Below are 22,236 nucleotides of genomic sequence, written 5' to 3'. Positions count from 1 at the left end.
CTGGGTTTGATCCCTGGGTCAGGAATATCCTTTGGAGAAGGAAATGGCAACCCATTCCAGTACTCTTGCCTGGAAAATCCCATGGACGGAGGAGCCTGGTAGGCTACAGTTCATTGGGTTGCAAAGAGTTGGACACAACTGAGCGAATTCACTTTCACTTTTCTTTCCAGTTCCAGTGGACACTTGGCATACAGAATAGAAATTGGGCAAGACGACAGGACACTTGGGGAAGGGAAAAATGTTAACACTAAACTGTTTCAGCGTATGAGAGCCTATGAGATCATGTGAGGGCACTGCAATCAGGACTTGAGGTGACAAGACCAATTTTAGCCCAACTCCTTTTGGGGATGAGCTGCTAAGGTACTGTCAAACTGAGTGAATTTTGTTAGAAACCAGGAAGACTTGAGCTGCCAGGTTGAAAGACTTAGTAACTGTTGATTTATGGGGCTAGGGAAGACAGGGACTGATAAATCCCAAACCTTTTGGAGTGCTGAAACCCCATACAATCTGTTTCATTTCATGACCCATATAACTGTGGTATGCCATATGTCTATATAAAATAATTAAAGCTAATTAAGATTAATTTTGGTTGGTGAGTATATGAAGAGTTTCATAATAACTCTTGAGATGACTGGAGATGCTTTGGGACATCACAAAAGGAGCATTTGCAATAATGGGGCTAGATGTTTAACCCAGACGCGTGAGATGAAGGCTAGAAACAGAATGACAATTCTGTGGTTGAAAGAACACTGGAATAGGAGTTAGGAGTTGTAACCACTGCGCCGGGAAAGTGATTATCTGAAAACAACAACAACCTGGTTTTGCAGCACTTGCCAGTTTCTGTGCTGTAAATACCCCCACTGTGGTGGACTTCAAATTATCAACAGTTTTACTGTTGGCTCACATAATTCTTGGATAATTAATAATCACACTTTGGTAAGCCCAATGCAAGACAAGTCCAGTACATCTAGATCATCTTAACTGAGCTTCTAGCTAGCTTTGTGATGTTGACTAAATCACTTTATCTCTCTGGATCTGGTTTTATCACCAATCAAATGAAGTTGCTAAAATAACCTGTAAGGTCTTCCAAAGTTAACATTTCAGTGACAGAGCTGTGTTATAGGGCAGGGCTGTGCTGTGCTGTGCTTAGTTGCTCAGTCATGTCCAACTCCTTGCGACCCCATGGATTGTAGCCCTCCAGGCCACCTCTGTCCTTGGGGATTCTCCAGACAAGAATACTGGAGTGGGTTGCCATGCCCTCCTCCAGGGAATCTTCCCAACCCAGGGATCTAACCCAGGTGTCCCACATTACAGGAAGATTCTTTACTGTCTGAGCCACTAGGGAAGGCCAAGAATACTGGAGTGGGTAGCCTAGCCCTTCTCCAGAGGATCTTCTTGACCCAGGAATTGAACTGGGGTCTCCTGCATTGCAGGCAGGTACTTTACCAGCTGAGCTACCAGGGGAGCCCTTGGGGGCACAGCTAACATCATGTTATAAGCCAAAAGAGTTATATCAGATCTTCATGAATGTTATTGTGAGATATTGGGGCACATAATTTGACATGTGAGTCTGTGTTGTAATCAACCATGTTCTGATTCCTGTGGTCATTGTGTGTGTCCTTTTCCAGTACCTCTTCTCTGGAGGATTAAAAATGACAGTGAGGTTATTAGTGAGCCAAGGCTCAAAGCCCACCAGAGGGGTAATAAACCACAATAGGAGTCAGAGATTCTATATTCATCTGTCATGGCCTCGGAGTCAGTTGAAGGGCTGTGGCAAAATCTTTTTCTAAAAAACTTAATTAATGAAGCAGGCTCTGTCAGGTCTTAGTTTCAGCATGCAGGATCTTCCTTGTGGCGCACGGACTCCCTAGTTGTGGCACTCAGGTCCAGATTGTGTGGCCTCAGTTGCTCCGTGACCTGTGGGATCTTAGTTCCCTAACCAGGAATTGAGCCCTTGTTCCCTGCCTTGCAAGATGGCTTCTTAACCATTGGACCACCGTGGAAGTCCTCTGTGTCATAATCTTATAGCTTAGGTACCTTAGCCTATTTGATCATGAGCTCAACCATGGACCATTAGTCCAGGCCTTCCCTGGACTAATAAACAGCATGACAGTTTAATTTGCTCAAAGATTTTTGATGACAAGGACTGTGTCCTTCATACTTATGTGTGTCAAATCCTGACACATAATAAGGACTCAGTAAGTGTTTGTTGAAAGAAAGGATAAACATCTGAGCCTTTTTAGAGCAAATTCTGAGTTTGATTTGTTTTTTCTCCCAGTTCTATTGAGATGTGATTGATGTATAACATTGTATACATTTAAGGTAGACAGCATGATGATTTGCTAAATTTTAAAATATTAATTCAAAAGTCGACATGAGCTTCTTTGTGTTCACCAGAAGAACTTTATTTTTCAAACAAGAGAAATTATTTTCTTGTTGTAATAGAAACTTCTCAGTGCCTTCAATTCAGTATTGAGCATTTAAATTTGCCTTCCATCTGGATAACACAATTAATGCACAGTCAGAATCCAATGGCGAGAAATTCAAATGAGAAAAACCTAAACCAGGCATTTACTACCCACCAGTGAATACTCTGGGCTTCTCCAGTGGCTCAGAAGGTAAAGAATTGGCCTGCAATGCAGGAGACCTGGGTTCGATCCCTGGGTTGGGAAGATCCCATGAAGAAGGAAATGGCAACCCACTCCAGTATTCTTGCCTGGAGAATCCCATGGACAGAGGGGCTGGGTGGGCTACAGTCCATGGGGTCACAAAGAGTCGGACATGAGTGACCAACTAACACGCACAGTGTGTACTCTGCCTGCCTCAGCCAGTAGAATTAGCTCATCTCCTTTGAAATGAAAAGATAACATTTATTTATAAAGCATACATAATTATATATCATTCAGTTCAGTTCAGTCACTCAGTCGTGTCCCACTCTTTGCAACCCCATGAATTGCAGCACGCCAGGCCTCCCTGTCTATCACCAACTCCCGGAGTTCACTCAGACTCACATCCATGGAGTCGGTGATGCCATCCAGGCATCTCATCCTCTGTCGTCCCCTTCTCCTCTTGCCCCCAATCCCTCCCAGCATCAGAGTCTTTTCCAATAGTCAGCTCTTTGCATGAGGTGGCCAAAGTACTGGAGTTTCAGCTTTAGCACCATTCCTTCCAAAGAACACCCAGGACGGATCTCCTTTAGAATGGACTGGTTGGATCTCCTTGCAGTCCAAGGGACTCTCAAGAGTCTTCTCCAGCACCACAGTTCAAATGCGTCAATTCTTGGGTGCTCAGCTTTCGTTACAGTCCAACTCTCACATCCATACATGACCACAGGAAAAACCATAGCCTTGACTAGACGAAGCTTTGTTGGCAGAGTAATGTCTCTACTTTTGAATATGCTATTTAGGTTGGTCATAACTTTCCTTCCAAGGAGTAAGTGTCTTTTAATTTCATGGCTGCAGTCACCATCTGCAGTGATTTTGGAGCTAGACCTCATTTTATATCGCTTCACTTTATTGTGTTGTTTTACTACCTGAAATCTTGGGCCAAAGCTGCATTGAGCAAGTCTCATGGCACCACCTGCCCAATAGCACCTGCTCACTTTGTGTCTCCACGTCACATTTTGGTGATTCTGGCAATATTTCTCTTGTTTTCTTTTTCATTTTGTACGCTGGCAGTATTTTAGGTTTTTCCATCGTGATCATATTTGTTATGGTGATCTGTGATCAGTGACGTTTGATATTACTACTGTAATTGTTTTGGCAATTTTTAGCAACAGAGTATTTTACATTTATTTATTTGTTTGTCTTTGGCTGTGTCACCACCTAGTCGTGGGCTCAGTAGTTGTGGGTTTAATTGCCCTGTGGCATGTGGGATCTTAGCCACATGATCTGTGGGATCAACCAGGGATCAAATCTGTGTCCCCTGCATTGGAAGGCAAATTCTTAACTACTGGGTCACCAGAGAAGTCCCCAGGGATTTTAAAATTAAGGTATATACATTAAAAAAAATTTTGTTATTTATTTACGTTTGGCTGTACTGGGTCTTTTTTGCTGCACGTGGGCTTGCTCTAGTTGCAGCGAGCAGGTCTCATTGCAGTGGCTTCTCCTGTTGCAGAGCATGGGCTCTAGAGTGCAGGGTCAGTGGTTGTGGTGCATGGGCTTAGTTGTCCCATGGCCTGTAGAATCTTCCAGACCAGGGATCAAACCTGTGTCCCCTGCATTGGCAGGTGGATTCCCAACCACTGGACCACGATGGAAGTCCTACATTTTTTATAATTTTGTAGACATACAGCTATTGCACACAATAGATGATGGTATCATGTACAACATAACTTTTATATGCACTGGGAAACCAACAGATTCATATGACTCACTTTATTTCAGTGGTCTGGAATTGAACTCACAATATCTCTGAAGTCAGCCTGTGGTCCTCATGATGACCCTCCTAAGTTAAGTATTGTTATTCCTCTTTCAGGGGATCTTCCTGACCCAGGGTTCAAACCCATGTCTCCTGAGTCTCCTGCATTGGCAGGCGGATTCCTTACCACTGAGCCACCTGGGAAAACCCACCTTGTTATTCCTCTTTCAGAGAAGAAACAGAGGTTGAGCAATAGAGCGTCCGTGGCCCAGACAGGAGTTAACAGCCCATAGGTGGCACTCTTCTCCCCAGGCCAGGCTGCCTCCGGGCTCTCTGCACTTCCTTTCCGTCGGGTCTCTGTCCTTTGTTTGCTGTGCAGGTTTGCATTCTTTCACATGTGCAGGAACCTGGCTCAGCCCACTACCAGGCAAACAGAAGCAGCAGCCTCTGACTGGGTTCTGGGCAAACACACCAAGCCGGGTCTGGACGAAGGAGGGAGCTGGGCTGTACTTTGCCCTCATGAATCAGCCCATGGAGGCTGGGCAGTTGCAAAGGTAGCTGACAGGCTGTAGATCTGAGAGCCAGGTAAGTCTTGGGAGATGTGGCACCTGGACTTTGACAGTGTCTAGGAGGGGAGAAGACACTCCTGGAGCGTGCAAAGGGAAGGTGGCGGCTGTCAGAGCAGGTGTGTGGGGACTCTAGTGCCCTTGTAGGCTTTGTCTTGGCTGTGCTTGCTGTGCTGTCAAACTAGGAAAGGCAATATTGACCTTAGTGGGGCCAGGGAAGGTCATTTATGTGGATGTGTGAGTATGATTTGTCCCTGTGCATGTAATGCCTTCATTTGGAGTATCTTAAGTGCTTTTCATTTGGGGTCCTTAATTGTAACCTGAGCCCTAACAAGCTGGAATTGATATCTTGGCAACAGAAATCAACTGGAGTTGACTTTGGCGAAGGGAGTGGGTAATGTGTCTTTGCCGTCAGAGAAGGGCTGTCTAGTGAAAATATCTGGGGATGAGGTGGAAGAGGCTTTCGTCTTCTTTTTTTTGAATAGATTTCTTTCTTTTTTTTTTTTTTGCTGTGGACCATTTTTAAAGTTTTTATTTATAAATTTGTTTCAGTGTCATTCCTGTTTTATGTTTGTTTTTCTGGCTATAAGGCATGTGGGATCTTAGCTTCTTGACCAGGGATTGAACCCACACGCCCCTGCATTGGAAGGTGAAGTCTTAACCACTGGACTACCAGGGAAATCCTGAGGCTTTCTTCTTGTTGAGCTTCCTTGTGTCCAAATGCTTTCAAATCCCATAGGCCCCCTTCAGGAAGGACTCAGGTAGCCTTTCACTGTGTCTGGGGCATTTGGCCTTTGCTGAGATTTGCTGGAAAAGGCTCTCGTTACACCTGACTTTTTCAAGGATGTAAGCTGACAAGGGAAGGAAGGTGCAAGTTTAGCTGTGATTGTTTTGGAGGTAGAAGGCACTTCTGTGCCTTGTTCTTCTGGAGCATTCTGCTTACAGCTCTCTGCTCATAGCTGTGGACCCTGGCTCTGCGGCATTGGAGCAGAGTGACATCTTGATTTCAACACACACACCCTTTGACCTTTGCTTCTGATATTTATTATTATATTGAGCTGGGAGTTTCAGGAGTGGGAGCAAGTTGTGGATCCAACCCGAACTTTTCAACCTAACGTAGTTCCCAAGGGAGAAGGAGCATGGGGTCTGATGGAGCCGTGTATCCTCCTGACACAGGAGACTCCTGAGCAGCTGTAAGGGGTGATGGGTGCTTTCCTTTGAAGGCAGCTGGGTGCCGGTGCTGCTCTGTGATACAAGCAGAGAAGCTTGGAAGGTAACTTGTCATTGGGAGCTATATCCCAGTTTGAAGAATAAGTGGGGAAAACCAGTTTGATCCTGGGGAGACTTCCAGGTTTTAAAATCTCCGGGCAGGAAGATTACTGAGACACGGCTCTCTAGTTTGTCACAGAAGCAATCCCAAACCCTGTGTCTCCTCACCTCCCCTGGAGGAGGGGCAGGCATGGGCAGGTTATAGAGCATAGTTCTCTAAGACTTTAAGGATTTAGAAAAGATGTCTCTTGAAGTCACTCTAAGCTGCTGCTTCTTCTTCTTAAACATCTATTTATTTGGCCACGTTGGGTCTTGGCTGTGGCACGTGGGATCTTTGTTGCAGGCGTGGGCTCCAGAACAGGCAGGCTTCAGTAGTTCTGGCATGTAGGCTTAGTTGCCCCAAGGCATGTGGGTTCTTTCTGGACCAGGGATCAAGCCTGTGTCCCCTGCATTGGCAGGAGGATTCTTCGCTACTGCACCACCAGGGAAGTCCCTAAGCTTCTTTTTATTTAGGAAATCTTTTCAGCTACTCACCCCACGCTAATCTCTATCTCTGATGACACTGTTATTCACTGAACCACTACTGTATCCCAGGCATAGTGTTCAGCACTTTGCATAAGTATCCCTAATGCTGACAGTGTTAATTATTCCTTATTTTATGGGTAAGGAAATTAAGGCTGGAAAAATTTAACTTGCTAATAAGTGGCAAAGTCAAAATTTTTTTTAAATTAGAAAATAATGTATTTGTTTTTTTTTTGGTTGCGCTGGGTCCTTGTTGCTGCATGCTGGCTTTCTCTAGTTTTGGAGCGTTTATCATCCATGGGCTTCTCATTGCGGTGGCTTCCCGTCTTGTGGAGCACAGGCTGTAGGTGTATAGGCTTCAGTAGTTCCAACATGTGGGCTCTAAGGCATGTGGGCTTCAGTAGTTGTGGCATAGGGGCTCGTTAGTTGTGGCTCTTGGGCCCTAGAGTACAAGGGCTCCTGTAGTTGTGGTGTGCGGGCTCAGTACGTGTGGCTCACAGGCTTTAGCTACTCCTTGGCATGTGAGATCCTCCTGGTGTGCTAAGTAACTTCAGTTGTGTCCAACTCTTTGTGATCCAATGGGCTGTATAGCCCACCAGGTTCCTCTGTCCATAGCATTTCCTAGGCAAGAATACTGGCATGGATTGCCATGCTGTTCTCCAGGGGGGTCTTCCCGACCCAGGGATTGAACCCGTGTCTCTTTTGTTTCCAGCACTGGCAGGCAGATTCTTATCCACTTTACCACCAGGGAAGCTCAGAGTTAGGATCTGAACTGGGTCTAGCTCTGTCTAAAGCCCACTTTATTTCTATGACAGCACAGGGCCTCCTGAATGACTGTTTGTTGGTGAAATAGGTGAGCACACATGTCTTTAATTGGAATACTTTGACTGTGTTTTGGAACTTCATATATTGTTCTTTCTCCCAGGCCTCCCACATCTATTGTTGCTCCAAATATACTTTAAAATTTTTATAACAACCTCAATATAATTGTCTAGCCGGTTATTTATTTCAAGTATCTGCTTGCGATTTTTTCAGATGTCTCTGTCTCAGCGCCTGTGTGGTTTGTTTTAGATAGAAGATTTTTGAGGACCATGGTTGCTTCTTTCACAAAACCTAATTAAGCATCATGCTTGGATATAGGCCTAAAATGATCATTTGTTTTCTTTTTGTTTTGTCTGACGGGAAGATAAAATAACTACACAGCCGACTCAAAACATTAGAGAAATTCAGAAGATCTAGGATGGAACCTTGGATTCCCCAGTGGCTGCCTCAGCCATTGGGGAGGCCCCCAGCACCATCAAAGGATCCAGACCGAGGGCTTTGGAAAGATAGATACTATCAGCCTATTCCCCACTCTTGGCACAATGGAGAGAGGGTCCATCAAAGGCAAGATGTGGGCAGGAGCCCCCAGCCACAGCAGGACCCCAGGGAAGACCTCCAGGAGCCTCACTATGCAGCCAGATCTGGGGAATGGCGTCCACCTGTGTCCGGGGTTGACTATTACGAAGGCGGTTATCCCAGTCAATTGTATTCAAGGTATGAGTTTAGAGCTTGGACTTGATCCAGCTCTCCCAAATGCTTGTGAACAGATCGTTCTTTTCCGTCTTCCTTTTCCTTTTATTTCTCTTCTTCCTTTTCTTCCTCCTCCTACATTGACTTAGCTAAACCCTTTCCTCTCCCAGGCTAGATTGTGGTGACTGAAAATATAGTTTATTTCCCTTTGTTAGTCCCTAGGGGTGCTTCTTAAGAAGCCATCACAACACAATTGGGTGTTGGGGGCAGAGGAGAGAGTAGAAAGAATGGTGAAATTCAAGACGGCAGATGAGACCCTCTTACTCTGGCATCACAAAAGGCAGGATTTGTAGACTATGGAAAAGCTTTTCCTATGGATGTCTATAAAAAGCTCCTTATCCTCTTTGATGACTCTAACCCAGGGTTAGCACCAAACCCACCAGCAACATAAGAGTCCTAGTACCTAGAACAGCACCTACAGTGTGATGCCTACACAGAAAATATATACATTGAGTGAATGATTGGGAACTTCAAAAAATCAGAAAGCAGATAGAAGCTTGGAGTCTCCAAGTTCAGAATGAAAAGGTCTCTGTGAGGTAATTCTGGGAGAATCTGGAGTTTCTACTTTTGGCCTTCATGTTTTATGCAATGTTGCAAGCCATCTATTTTTCACTTTAGCTTTTTCAGGTGGGATGATATTTTCCTGCTTCTAGGTTTAAGGTTGAAATTATGACCGTTATTGTAAAGAATTCTGTCCCTATGAAATAGTAAAGAATTATTGATTGATAAAAATAGTGTTGAATTCTTGAAGGAAGGTCTGTTAAGGGTAGAGGCAATAACAGCAAGCAGATTTAAGATGGTCCAGTTTGACTTTTCCATCTCATTTCCATCTACAATATGCATGGGAATTCCAGTGGTATATTGGGTACTTTACACAGTTATCTTGGGAAGGGGGTTCCTAAGGTGATATCAGGGCAGGGTTTTCTTAGATAATATTTCATGTTGTTGGATGTGTGTATTTGAGGAGTAAGAGGGATCATGAGGAAGGAGAAGAGACACTCAGCTGTGGTTTTACTGTAAAAATTGCAGCCTTGTTCTGACACAATGATTCTATTCCTGCTCCGATTCTAGATTTTCGGTTGTAGGATGAACCATAGCTTTAGAGCAGATTCTAGATGGGTATCTCAGTTTTGTCCTCTGGAGTTGTTTTGTCTGTCAAGTCCTTCACTGTTTTTCTTTTTTTAAAAAATCATTTATTTATTTGGCTGTGCCGGGTCTTAGTTGTGGCACTTAGGATATTTGATCTTCGTTGCGGTGTGTGGAATCTCTAGTTGGAGCATGTGCGATCTAGGTCACTGACCCGGATCAAACCCAGGTTCCCCGCATTAGGATCATGAAGTCTTAGCACCAGACCACCAGGAAAGTTGCTCTCCATTTGTTTTTCTTTTGCTATGCTTATCCTTGAATGAGTGGCCTTTTTTGTGATTCTTTAGGTGGAGCACTGAGGATCTCTATCAGAGCTATTACTCTCCAGCCCTAAGGGAAGAATATGCTTATGGAAGTTATTACTACCATGGACACCCACAGCAGCTTCAGGAAGAAAGAGGTATGGAATAATCTCCAAGAAGCCTTTGGGATGGTACCACTGGTCTGACAGGGCAGAGGCCAAAAGGGCCATGCTCAGAGCCTCATCCTAGGCCTCCACCCCCACCTGCTTCTTTCTTGGTCAGATGCTGCTGCTGCTGCTGCTAAGTAGCTTCAGTTGTGTCCGACTCTGTGCGACCCCATAGACAGCAGCCCACCAGACTCGCCCGTCCCTGGGATTCTCCAGGCAAGAACACTGGAGTGGGTTGCCATTTCCTTCTCCACTTGGTCAGATGAGGCCACAGCAAACACACTGCTGCTAGACGTCTTGAGAAGAGATAGAAAAGAGTCATTTCTCTTTGTACATGTAGGTGTGGTTGATGGTACTGAAACTATTTTTATGTTATTAGTGTTATGGATAGTTTGTACTTCATCCATTCTTTTTCTACTCCTCATTATAACCAAGATTATAGTCTCTCCCTGATCAAGTAACAGTGAAGTCAGTTCTTAACAGTGGAGTCATCAAGTGTGTGGCTGGGCTGTAATGAGCCTGACCATCACAGAGTGGCAGATTTGCACAAAAAGGAATTTATACCCTATACCAACAGTAAGGATTTAGGTATGTGTTAATGGCAGCTTCTGACCTGCTAGTAAAGAGAAAAATCTGTTTCAGTGCTGAAAACACACACACACACACACACACACACACACACGATCCCCACTGTTGTACTATCCTATACAGTCATGCTGATTGGTTCAGAGAAGACTGAGATTCATCTTACAGACTTGTTGGCTTTCACTTACCAACTTTATTCAATTTGACAAATACAGTCAGCCCTCCAAATTTGCAGGTCTGCCTCCAACTGATCATTGAAAATATTTGAAAAAAAGAAAATTCCAAAACTTAAAACTTGAATTTGTTGCTTGTTGGCAACTATTTACACAGCACCTATGTTGTATTTACAACTATTTGCATAGCATTTACATGGTATTATTAGTTTTAGAAGTCATCTAGAGATGATTTGAAGTTTATGGAGGATGTGCATACATTCTATGCAAATATTATACCATTTTATTAATATATAAAAGACTTTAACATTCTCAGGTCCTGAAACCAATCCCCTAAAGCATACAGAAGGATGACTGTATGTCTTTATACCTGCCATGCTCCAGTAACCCAGCTTCACAACTTGCTAGAATCTCCGAACTTTTAGGAATAGGAAGTGACCTGTCTTCGTTTTGTTTTCTCTGAGGGTGCAGTGCCAAGGCAAGGGAGTCCTTATATCTGGCAGGAAGATCATCGAGATCAAAAGTACCTCAATGATCATCAACATGAAAACCAGAATAGTCCATTTGGAACAAATAGGGAGACCCAGTTCCAGTAAGTATGCAAGGAGAGGCTGGTTCTACAGACTACGTTTGGCAAACTTGATGTCATCTGGTACTGGTCCCTCATCTTTAGAAGCCTGTCTGCTTTTGTTCTGGCCACAAGGATGGAGCTCAGGCTGGCCTGAGCCAGCTGTTCACATGGACCCTGGAAGGAGGGGTTCTTTATTCTGAGTGGCAGTTCCCCAAACCTGCCTAAGTCCCCAAACCTGTGAGGTTACTTGAGGTCCATCTTGAAGGAGGGCATTAATTCTATGTTGGCCTTGGAACAGATGTGGCCTTGCATAAGTTCTTACAATTGCATCCTGCCTGGGGATGGGGTACTTCTCCTCTGCCCAGTCCTGTGCCCTAAGAACGGTCTCTCCCCTGGGATGAGAAGAGCAAGGAAGAGCATTTTGTACATGTACCTGTCTGGTACCCTTAGGCCTTTCCCCTGCCTGAAACTCACCAACCCGCCTGCTCTGATTTAAGTCATTCTGGGATGTCAGGCCACAGAGATCCAGCCTTCTCTGCAGAGTTTGGGGGCCACTTCTAGTAACTGTGCTATGAACCCCGGACGTTCCTGTTTTTCTGGTTTAATAGACTGTGGCAGCACAAGAGAGGACAAGGCTTTTCCCTGTGGCACATGGGCCAACCCGACACCTGCCCACACTTTGCGGCAGAGCAGCCTCCGGTACAGAGCAGCTCAGCCTGCTGGCCTGCCCTGGATCCCCTCTCACATGCTCCTGTCATCTTGCTGCAGATCTAAGAGTTGGAATCCTTATAAAGACAGTCCTGCTTCTAACTCTGGACAGGAGAGGCCCGAGGACCTGTTCATGGAGAGTCCGCTAACTGGGGCACAGAAAAACAAGGTAACCTGAAGTGACACAGGGCGGGTGGCCTGTGACAGTGCATCACAGCTGACATCATCAGCAGTGGCAGGGCAGGGCCCTGGGGACGGGGGTCCCTAGTGCCAGCAGTCTAAGGGGTACCATTCCTCCCCTCTTGGCATAGCCTCCATGCCCATGTCCTCCTTTCCCTGATTCCTGTTTCAGTCTTCTGGGTCTGGGGCCCTTATTGAGCCCTTTTGCTTTTTTTTTTTTGCCAAGTTAGCTGTCAGGAAATGTCACCCAAGTCACTCCAAGGTGGGAAAGAAAAGAAGTGTTACCGGTACCCCGGTGGACTAGCAATTTGGTTTACTCAGGAAGTGGGAAGTTGCTAGCATCTTTTAATTTGGGTATGAAAGCAGAATTTTAAACTTTTCTTGACTCTTCCATTTCTCTCTTCTGAAATCTTACTGGGTGTACCAGTTGGGCTATGAAATGGAGCTCTTGAATATTTTAAACTTTCAATTTTGGAATAACTTTAGATGTATGGAAAAGTTACAAGAGACAAGGTCTTAATTTTTGACAGTCTTGTATTAATCTTCTATCCCTGATTAGGTTTGTATGATTTGGGGGAACAGTTTCTTCTGTACACCTAATACTTAACAGGGCCGGGCACCTATTAGGACTAACAGTAACAACAACGCAATAACAGCAGTCATATATGAGTACAGTACTTTACAGTGTGGACAGAGAGCTTTTGTATCCGTTGTTTGTATCTGTTTTACAATCCTCCCAGAATATAAATTCTGTGAATTTCTTTAAAAAAAAATTTATTTATTTGGCTGTACTGGGTCTTGGTTGCGCATGCATCTTCACTGCAACACGCAGGATTTTTTTTTAGTTGCAGCATGTGGAATCTTTTAGTTGTGGTGTGCAAAATTTCAGCTGCATCATGTGGGATCTAGTTCCCTGACCAGGGATTGAACCTGGGCCCCCTGTATTGGGAGCACAGAGTCTTAGCCCCTGAACCACCAGGGAAGTCCTTTTGTACCTGTATCCTTAGGGAAAGCATTGCACCTGGAGCATAATAAGTGCTCATTAAACAGTTGGCAAATGAATGCAAGAGGTAAGTACTTGAACTATATAGGGTAGGTATGATTATCTACATTATAAATGAAGGTACTGAGCTTAGAGAGTCTACATCACTTGTTCAAGGTCACAGAGCCTGGTATTAACAAAGCTGGAATTTGAATTAAAGTCCCCTGACCCCAGGACCTGCACTCTACCCACAGCCAAAATGAATCCTTTAGCGAGAATTGTCAGTTGAATGATCCCTTCTTTTCCTTTCAATATGTCCACACTCATTAGATTTATTTGAAAGTTTGAATTTTGTTGCTTTAAAGAAACACTTCGGAGGACTGTCTCTCTGAAAGTGCCTCTGATTCTTCCCATGTGTTCTTGTTTTTAACTTCCAGCCATCACTGATGGAGGAGTCCAACCTTCTCTGGCAGCATGAGTCTGGTCTTACCTCCAGCAGCTACGAGCTCAGTCAGTACATGGCAGATGCTTCTGAGCTCTGTGACCCCATGACTTCAGCCGTCTGGAGCCCAGTTCAGGCTGGTGGGTACTGACGTGATTAAAGGAGTTGGCTGAGTCTGATGAGAAGAGGGCTGGGTGGCACATTTCTTGGAAGGTCAACTTTACCTGGTATTTCCAAGAGTAGATCCCTTGTCTGCCTCATTTGCATATGTAGGTCCCCTGGGCAGAGTGGCCAGCTTTGGCTCCATTCCCCATCTTTTCTTTGGTACTGAAGAATGCATCATAGCTGATTCTTGGAAAGGAACACGGCCCACGGCCATCATCAGGTTGGGAGAGGAGGCCCTCGGAGGTACTGTAGGTAACAAGGGAAGAAAGTAAAGACCAGAGTCAGTTCGGGAAAGTCAAGGCAGGCCACGAAGGTCTGGATGTAGGAGATTTGCCCTGAGTACTGGGGCTATGAGAGCCAGTCCCCAACCTGTCACCCTTATGAGAGTCTAGCCCTGGTACATTATCATTTGGACTAAACCATCAATTCCTTGCATTATATTCTTCTTTTTTCTTTTTAAAATTAATTTTTTATTGGAGTATAGTTGATTTACAATGTTGTTATTTTCCGCTGTACAGTAAAGTGAACCAGTCATATGTATACATATATCCCCTCTTTTTTGGATTTCTTTCCCATTTAGGTCACCGTAGAGCACTGAGTTGAGTTTCCTGTGCTATACAGTTGTTTCTCTTAGTTTTCTATTTTATACCTGATAGTGTATAGATGTAAATCCCAATCTATCGATTTATCCCATGCTCCTTTCCCCTCTTGGTGTCCATACTATGTCTGTGTCTCTCTTTCTGCTTTGCAAATAGGTTCATCTGTACCATTTTTCTAGATTCTACATATATGCCTTCATATATGATGTTTCTTTTTCTCTTTCTGACTTGTTTCACTCTGCAAGAAAGTCTCTAGGTCCGTCCACATCTCTGCAAATGGCACAACTTTGTTCCTTTTTATGGCTGAGTAATATTCCATTGTGTATATGTGCCATATCTTCTTTATCCATTCTTCTGTCAATGAACATTTAGGTTGCTTCCATGTCTGGGCTATTGTAAATAGTGCTGCAATAAATTTCAGGGTGCATGTATCTTTTGGAATTATGGTTTTCTCCAGGTATATGCCCATGAGTGGGACTGCTGGGTCATATGGTAGTTCTGTTTTTAGTTTTTTAAGGAACCTCTACACTGTTCTCCATAGTGACTGAACCAATCCACTTTCCTACAAACATTATAAGAGGGTTCCCATTTCTCCACACTCTCTCCAGCATTTTTTGTTTGTAGGTTTTTTGATGATGGCCATTCAGACCAGTGTGAAGTGATATCTCATTGAAGTTTTGATTTGCATTTTTCTAGTAATTAGTGATGTTGAGCATTTTTCATGTGCCTCTTGGCCATCTGTATGTTTTCTTTGGAGAAATGTCTATTTAGGTCTTTTGTTCATTTTTTTGATTGGATTGTTTGTTATTTTGATATTGAGCTACATGAGCTGTTTATATATTTTGGAGATTAGTCCCTTGTGTGTTGCTTCATTTGCAAATATTTTCTCCCATTCTGTTATTTATTTATTTTTTTTGGTCTTGTTTATGGTTTCCTTTGCTGTGCAAAAACTTTTCAGTTTAATTAGGTCCCACTTATTTACTTTTGTTTTTATTTTCATTATTCTAGGAGATGGGTCAAAATATCTTGCTGTGATTTACATCAGAGTGTTCTGCTTGTTTTCATCTAAGAGTTTTATAGTGTCAGCCTTACATTTAGGTCTTTAACCCATTTTCTGTTTATTTTTGTGTATATAGTGTTAGGGAGTGTTCTAATTTCATTCTTTTACATGGGTTGTTCAGTTTTCCCAGCATCACTATTGAAGATGTTATCTTTTCTCCATTATCAAATATTGGGTAACCGTAGGTGTGTGGGTTTATCGCTGGATTTTTTAATCCCATTCCATTGATCTATATTTCTGCGTTTGTGCCAGTACCATGCTAATTACTGTAGCTTTGTAGTATAGTCTAAAGTTAGGAAGCCTGGTTCTTCCAACTCTGCTTTTCTTTCTCAAGACTGTTTTGGCTATTCAGGGTCTTTTGTGCTTCCACACAAATTATAAAATCTTCTGTTCTAATTCTGTGAAAAATGGCATTGGTTATTTGATAGGGATTGCATTGAATCTGTAGATTGCTTTGGGTAGTACAGTCATTTTCACAGTATTGATTCTTCCAGCCCAAGAACATGGTATATCTGTCTATCTCTTTGTGTTGTCTTTGAAATCTTTCGTCAGTATCTTATAGTTTTCTGAGTACAGGTCTTTTGCCTCTTTAGGAAGGTTTATCCCTAGGTATTTATTCTTTTTGTTGCAATGGTAAATAGAATTGTTTCCTTAATTTCTCTTTCTGATCTTCCATTGTTATCATACAGGAATGCAAGAGATTTCTGTGCATTAATTTTGTATACTGCAACTTTAGCAAATTCATTGATTAGCATCAGTAGTTTTCTGGTGGCCTCTTTAGGATTGTCTATGTTTAGTATCATGTCATTTGCAAACAGGATATTTTTACTTCTTTTCCAATTTGGATTCCTTTTATTTCTTTTCCTTCTCTTTTTGCCATGGCTAGGATTTCTAAAACTACGTTGAATGATAGTGATGACTGCAGGCATCCTAGTCTTGTTCCTGATCTTAGAGGAAATGCTTTCAGTTTTTCATCATTGAGAATGATATTTGCTGTGGGTTTGTCAGGTATGGCCTTTATTATGTTGAAGTAGGTTCCCTCTATGCCCACTTTCTTGAGAATTTTTTTTTATCATAAATGGGTGTTGAATTTTGTCAAAAGTTTTTTCTGCATCTATTGAGATGGTTGTATGGTTTTTATTCTTTAATTTGTTAATATGGTACATCACATTGATTGATTTGCATATACTGAAGAATCCTTGCATCCCTGGGATAAATCCCACTTGATCATGGTATATAATCCTTGTAATATGTTGTTGGATTTGGCATTATAGTCTGACGTATTCTTAAAGGCCTAAATCTGACTTGGAGCATGTATTTCTTCTAATTATGTAACCCACCCAGAACCTTATCTTGGTCCCAGTTGAAATTTGCAAAGAAATATGTCTGTGGAATATTTCTTACATAAAGCAAAGCAGTGGTTGTAATGCTAACAGTGTCCACCTGTATTGGTTGGTCAGAGGACATCTCAGCAGCTGGTCCCAAGGAACCCATGAAGTTCTATGTCCCTCACATGCCTGTGAGTTTTGGGCCAGGAGGTCAGCTGGTGTGTGTGAGTCCCAGCTCTCCCAGTGATGGACAGACAGCCCTTGTTGAACTGCACAGCATGGAGGTAAACAAGATTCTGTGTCCCCTGAATGTCAGCACGTTACTCCCTGCTTCCCTTGCCTGAGCCCTGGCATCTCCAGGAATAGAGTGCTCTTGGAGGGGCCTGAGCCATGTACCCTGTGGATTGGTGTGTGTGTGTGTGTGTGTGTGTGAAGGAATGTGTGGGGCTCTTCTCTGAAAGAAGTAATGCTAGACTGATGTTTTACCTGTGATACTGTTGGCTCATATCCAGCAACTAGAGAGCTCATTTTTGTCTTTCTTCTTTCTCCATGAGGCATTGAGCCACACCCTAGGACCAGCTCTGGGTTCTGATACTGGACTCACCTGAGGAGTGGGGCACTGGGGGCACATAATCTTGAAGACCAAACTTGAGTTTTTTGTTCCAGGTTATTCTGAATGATTCTGAGGAACAAGAAGAGATGAGGACTTTCTCAGGACCACTGATCAGGTAAATCGCCATAAAAGTTGCCAAATAAGGGCTTTTGAAACCTATAAAATCTTCCTGCATTTTGGGGATTTGGGCTTGGCTTTCTTGAAAGAAAATATCTGTCCCCATTGGAATGGAATCTCTGTGCTACAAGTTGGAGCCAGATGTGGCTTGAGTCATTTTGACAAGCAATTTGAGTGTTGAAAGACAGAAAAAGGTTAAAAAATCTGAAATCAGTTCTATTTTACAAAGGCTATGTGGTAGGAGGTTTTAATGTTCTGGGTACTTAATAATACTTAAACTGGTAGAAAAGTGGGGCACAGCCTCGGAAATCATAGGCAAGTTGCTCATATGGAAAACATTTTTCTGGAGAGATGTATAACTCAGTCAGCATGAGTTCCTAGACAGTGTGCAAGTCTGCCCTCTGCAGGATTGAGCTAGAACTGCTTTTACATTCCTAGTCATGTTTCTGATAAATACTGAGGATGTTCTTTGTTGTGGAGAGAAGAGTTCAGGCTGGTGTCAGAGGTGAGATAATGCATTCTGAAGCCCTTTAAATATCATCACAACTATACAGATGTGTCCTTATCCTGAAGCTTCCCCCTCCAGGAAAATCCCCGGGGTATTTTGACACTTCCTTCAAGTAAAAATGAATTGTCTCCATTTTTACACACAGGTGTAGCAATGTGGCCTAGAGTACCGAGTTGGGTGTTTGGACACCTAGGGTACTGATCCCTATTTGACTGACTTCATTAAATAATCTCAAGCAAATAATAATTCCTGTTTATGGAGCACTTTATATATGCTACACAATTAGCTAATTCCTTTTTGTATAAGGTAGACTTTAAAACAGTGTTTTAGTAGAAGTATAGTTGATTTACAATGCTGTGTTAGATTCATGGGTACAGCAGAGTGATTCAGTTATATATAAATCTGTTCCTTTTCACATTCTTCTCCATTATAGGTTATTATAAGACACTGAGTTAGAGGTAGACTTTTAAAGAAATTTTATTTTGTTTGTTTATTTTAGCTGCACTAGGTCTTCGTTGCTCCACACGGGCTTTCTCTAGCTGTGGCAAGCGGGGGCTACTCCTTGTTGCAGGGCACTGGCTTCTCACTGCGGTGGCTTCTCTTGTTATGGGCACAGGCTCCAGGCACGCAGGCTTCAGTAGTTGTGGGCACAGGCTCTAGGCATGCAGGCTTCAGTAGTTGTGGGCACAGGCTCCAGGCATGCAGGCTTCAGTAGTTGTGGGCACAGGCTCAGCAGCTGCAGAGCCAAGGTCAGTAATTATGGCACATGAGTTAGTTGCTCCACAGCATGTGGAATCTTACCAGACCAGGGACTGAACCTGTGTCTCTTGTATCCGCAGGTAGATTCTTATCCACTGTACCACCAGGGAAGCCCTGGAGGTAGACATTTTAATCACCCCTGTTTTATCAGAAAGAGCAGAGGCTCAGAGGAGATAAGCAACTTGTGTAGGCTGAGAAGTTTAGAAGGGAGCTTCCCTGGTGGCTCAGAGGTTAAAGCATCTGCCTGCAACGTGGGAGACCTAGGTTCGATCCCTGGGTCAGGAAGATCCCTTGGAGAAGGAAATGGCAACCCACTCCAGTATTCTTACCTGGAGAATCCCATGGACGGAGGAGCCTGGTAGGCTAAAGTCCACGGGGTCACAAAGAGTTGGACACGAAGGCTGGATTTAAATCCAGGGTTGTCTGATCTCAAAGTCTGTGCTCGAACCTGCCACCCAAATAGTCATTTCAGGTCTCTGGGCCTCAGTTTCTTCCTCTGCAAAATAGAGACCGTGGATGAGAGAATCTCTGAGGTCCCTTCCTGTTCTATATGGAAACAACTGCCCTGTAACTACAGACTCACTGTCCCCATCCTGGGTTGTCCTGTTTCTACTACTATCTCAGTCCCAGCCCAGGCACCGCCCTCACGCTGTAGGAGGGGCTTGTGGTCCTGCCTGGGGGAGGAATCTGTCCCTCACTCTTTGCTCCTTGAAATCTCTCCCTAGGGAAGATGTGCACAAGGTGGACATCATGACGTTTTGCCAGCAGAAAGCAGCACAGAGCCACAAATCTGAGACACCGGGGAGCAGAGACTCGGCTCTACTCTGGCAGCTGTTGGTTCTCCTTTGTCGGCAGAATGGGGTCAGTATCACCGCGGCCGGAGGATGGGCAGGTGCAGGCTGGACTGAAATTTAAATTTTCCTGGGAGAGAGAAGATTCGTCTTGGGGCATAATTATAAAAGGTAGCATTAAAGAAGCAACAAATGGCCTCAAGAAAAGAAACTGCTGAGGTCAATGCCAGAGTGCAAATGCTATAACTTTTCCCTGCTCTTCTCCACTGCTGCTGCTGCTGCTGCTAAGTCTCTTCAGTCGTGTCCGACTATGTGCGACCCCATAGATGGCAGCCCACCAGGCTCCCCTTCCCTGGGATTCTCCAGGCAAGAACACTGGAGTGGGTTGCCATTTCCTTCTCCAATGCATGAAAGTGAAAAGTGAAAGTGAAGTCGCTCATTAGTGTCTGACTCTTAGCGACCCCATGGACTGCAGCCTACCAGGCTCCTCTGCCCATGGGATTTTCCAGGCAAGAGTACTGGAGTGGGGTGCCATTGCCTTCTCCACTAGCCTCTGGTTATTGCTCAGTTCTTGGGTTACTGCACCAAGCAGATAATACACCTATGAGACTGTGCATATTTCTGGTCACCTTTGTGGCTCCTGACAGGCAGAAAATAGCCATGAGAATGAAGGTGGAGTTTCAACTACCACAATGCAAAAGGGACTGTCTTGTGTTTACATGTGGGTCTCCTCCTGAAGCGGACGGGCGCTCTGGTGCCCCGCCTTCTGCAGTCTGGGGTACCAGCATGGCGACGAATGGGAATGGGATTCTCTTTGCTTTGCAGTCCATGGTGGGGTCTGACATCGCCGAGCTGCTGATGCAGGACTGCAAGAAGCTGGAGAAGTACAAGCGGCAGCCGCCTGTCGCCAATCTCATCAACCTGACGGATGAGGACTGGCCAGTGCTGAGCTCGGGGACCCGGGACCTGCTCACCGGGGAGATTCCTCCCAGCGTGGAGACGCCTGCGCAGATCGTGGAGAAATTCACTAAGCTGCTCTACTATGGAAGGAAGAAGGCAAGTACCGCGCCCACTCCTGCTTAAAATAGTCCGGGCAGCCCTATAGCTCACCCCTCCCCAATGATATGAGTGACATATACTTATTTTATAACCGTAAGTTCAGAAAGGTACAAAGGGAAAAAAAACATCCAAAGTCCTACCATTAAAAGATAATACCTGTTAAAATTTTGGTATATGTACTTCTAGTATTTTCTATGCATATGTATCAATATTAAAAGTTAAATTAAATTACATATACAAGTTTTTTTTCTTTTTTTCCCCTTAAGACTATATGGTGCAACCCTCTCATGGCATTAAACTGTGCCACTAAAAACTAGATTATATTCCATTATATGAATGTATCGTGTTTTATGCACAATTCACTGCTGTTGACTGTATAGGCCATGTACACTTTTGCCATTCTCTGGTAACTCAGTGGGTAAAGAATCCACCTGCAATGCAAGAGACCAGGGTTACACCCCTGGGTGGGGAAGATCCTCCGAAGAAGGAAATGGCAACCCACTCTAGTATTCTTGCCTGGAAAATCCCATGGACAGAGGAGCCTGGTGGGTTACAGTCCATGGGGCTGCAAGAGCCAGACGTGACTTATCCACTGAACGACCACCACCATAATTATGCAATTCAAAAATCTTGTTATATAAATCTTTGGATGATCTTTTTATTATTTTTTAAGATAGATTCCTAGAAGTGGAACTACTAGGTTAAAGAGTATGTACTTTTAAAAGGCTCTTCACACATACACTAAATTAGTTTCCAGGAAGTTTGTTTACAAATGATACCTCCATCAACTATATCTAAAATATGCATTTCAATACTGAATACTTTAATTCCACTGATGAAGTGATGTCTTCCGTATTTTTTGATATGTAAGTTAGACTTTGACATTTTTATGTTATTTATTAAATTTTAAATAGAAGTATATTTGACAAATGAAATGGCAAGATAAAGTGTACAATGTGATTTGACACATGGTGTGAAAGGATTCCCCTCACTGAGTTATTAACATATACATCACCTCACACATGTCCCTATTATTTTATACCCTAATTTTGAAGTTGAGCTCACATTTTACAAAAGTCTGAAGTGAAGTGAAGTGAAAGTCACTCAGTTGTGTCCGACTCTTCGCTCCCCTCCATGGACTGTAGCCCACCAGGCTCCTCTGTCCATGGGATTTCCCAGGCAAGAGTACTGGATTGAGTTGCATTTCAGTAAACTTAAATATTTGCATAAATGGTTGAAATCAATTCGAATCAATTAAAAATCAAACGATAAAAGGAATATAACAGGAGAAATGATGCTGTTCCTCGCTCCCTCCCAACCACAAGATTTTTCCTCTCTGAAATATATGGAGGTATTTCCTCCATATATACTTATTTCCTCCCTCTTTGCCCTCCTAGCATATTACATATCATGTCTTCACCTTCCTTTTGTCATTTAACAAAATCTTATAGGAAACACTCAATATTGGCATTGGTAAATTTTTTTTCCGTAAAGGAACAGACAGTAAATATTTTAGGCTTTGCTCAGGGACAGAGGAGCCTAGTGGGCTGCCGTCTATGGGGTCGAACAGAGTCGGACACGACTGAAGCGACTTAGCAGCAGCAGCAGCAGCAGCAGCTACTTAGTTCTGCTGTTATTGTGTGAAAACAGCCATGGATAATCTGAAAATAAATGGGTGTGGCTGTGTTTCAATAAAATTTTATTTATGGACATAGAAATTTGAATATATCACTTTCATGTGTAATGAAGCAGT

General features: G+C 43.5%; 1 protein-coding gene across 6 annotated transcripts in view; it reads left to right on the top strand.

Moving 5' to 3' along the window:
- The window catches only part of SEC16B (SEC16 homolog B, endoplasmic reticulum export factor), a 65,643-nt gene that overhangs the window by 13,589 nt on the left and 29,818 nt on the right, over positions 1-22,236 (top strand). For 2 of the 6 annotated variants that reach the window (XM_061383289.1, XM_061383293.1), the window contains exons 2-10: positions 7,903-8,252; positions 9,722-9,834; positions 11,073-11,193; positions 11,941-12,049; positions 13,480-13,624; positions 16,769-16,920; positions 17,303-17,364; positions 19,359-19,494; positions 20,250-20,480. In XM_061383289.1, the coding sequence (XP_061239273.1) occupies positions 7,957-8,252; positions 9,722-9,834; positions 11,073-11,193; positions 11,941-12,049; positions 13,480-13,624; positions 16,769-16,920; positions 17,303-17,364; positions 19,359-19,494; positions 20,250-20,480 (1,365 nt within the window). In that variant the 5' untranslated portion in view covers positions 7,903-7,956. The other 4 variants (XM_061383290.1, XM_061383292.1, XM_061383294.1 and 1 more) reach the window with 4 other exon arrangements.

This window comes from Bos javanicus, chromosome 16, assembly GCF_032452875.1.
Source record: "Bos javanicus breed banteng chromosome 16, ARS-OSU_banteng_1.0, whole genome shotgun sequence".
NCBI lineage: Eukaryota > Metazoa > Chordata > Mammalia > Artiodactyla > Bovidae > Bos > Bos javanicus.
The sequence above is the reverse complement of the archived record's forward strand: the minus strand, read 5'-3'. Positions and strand labels throughout refer to the sequence as shown.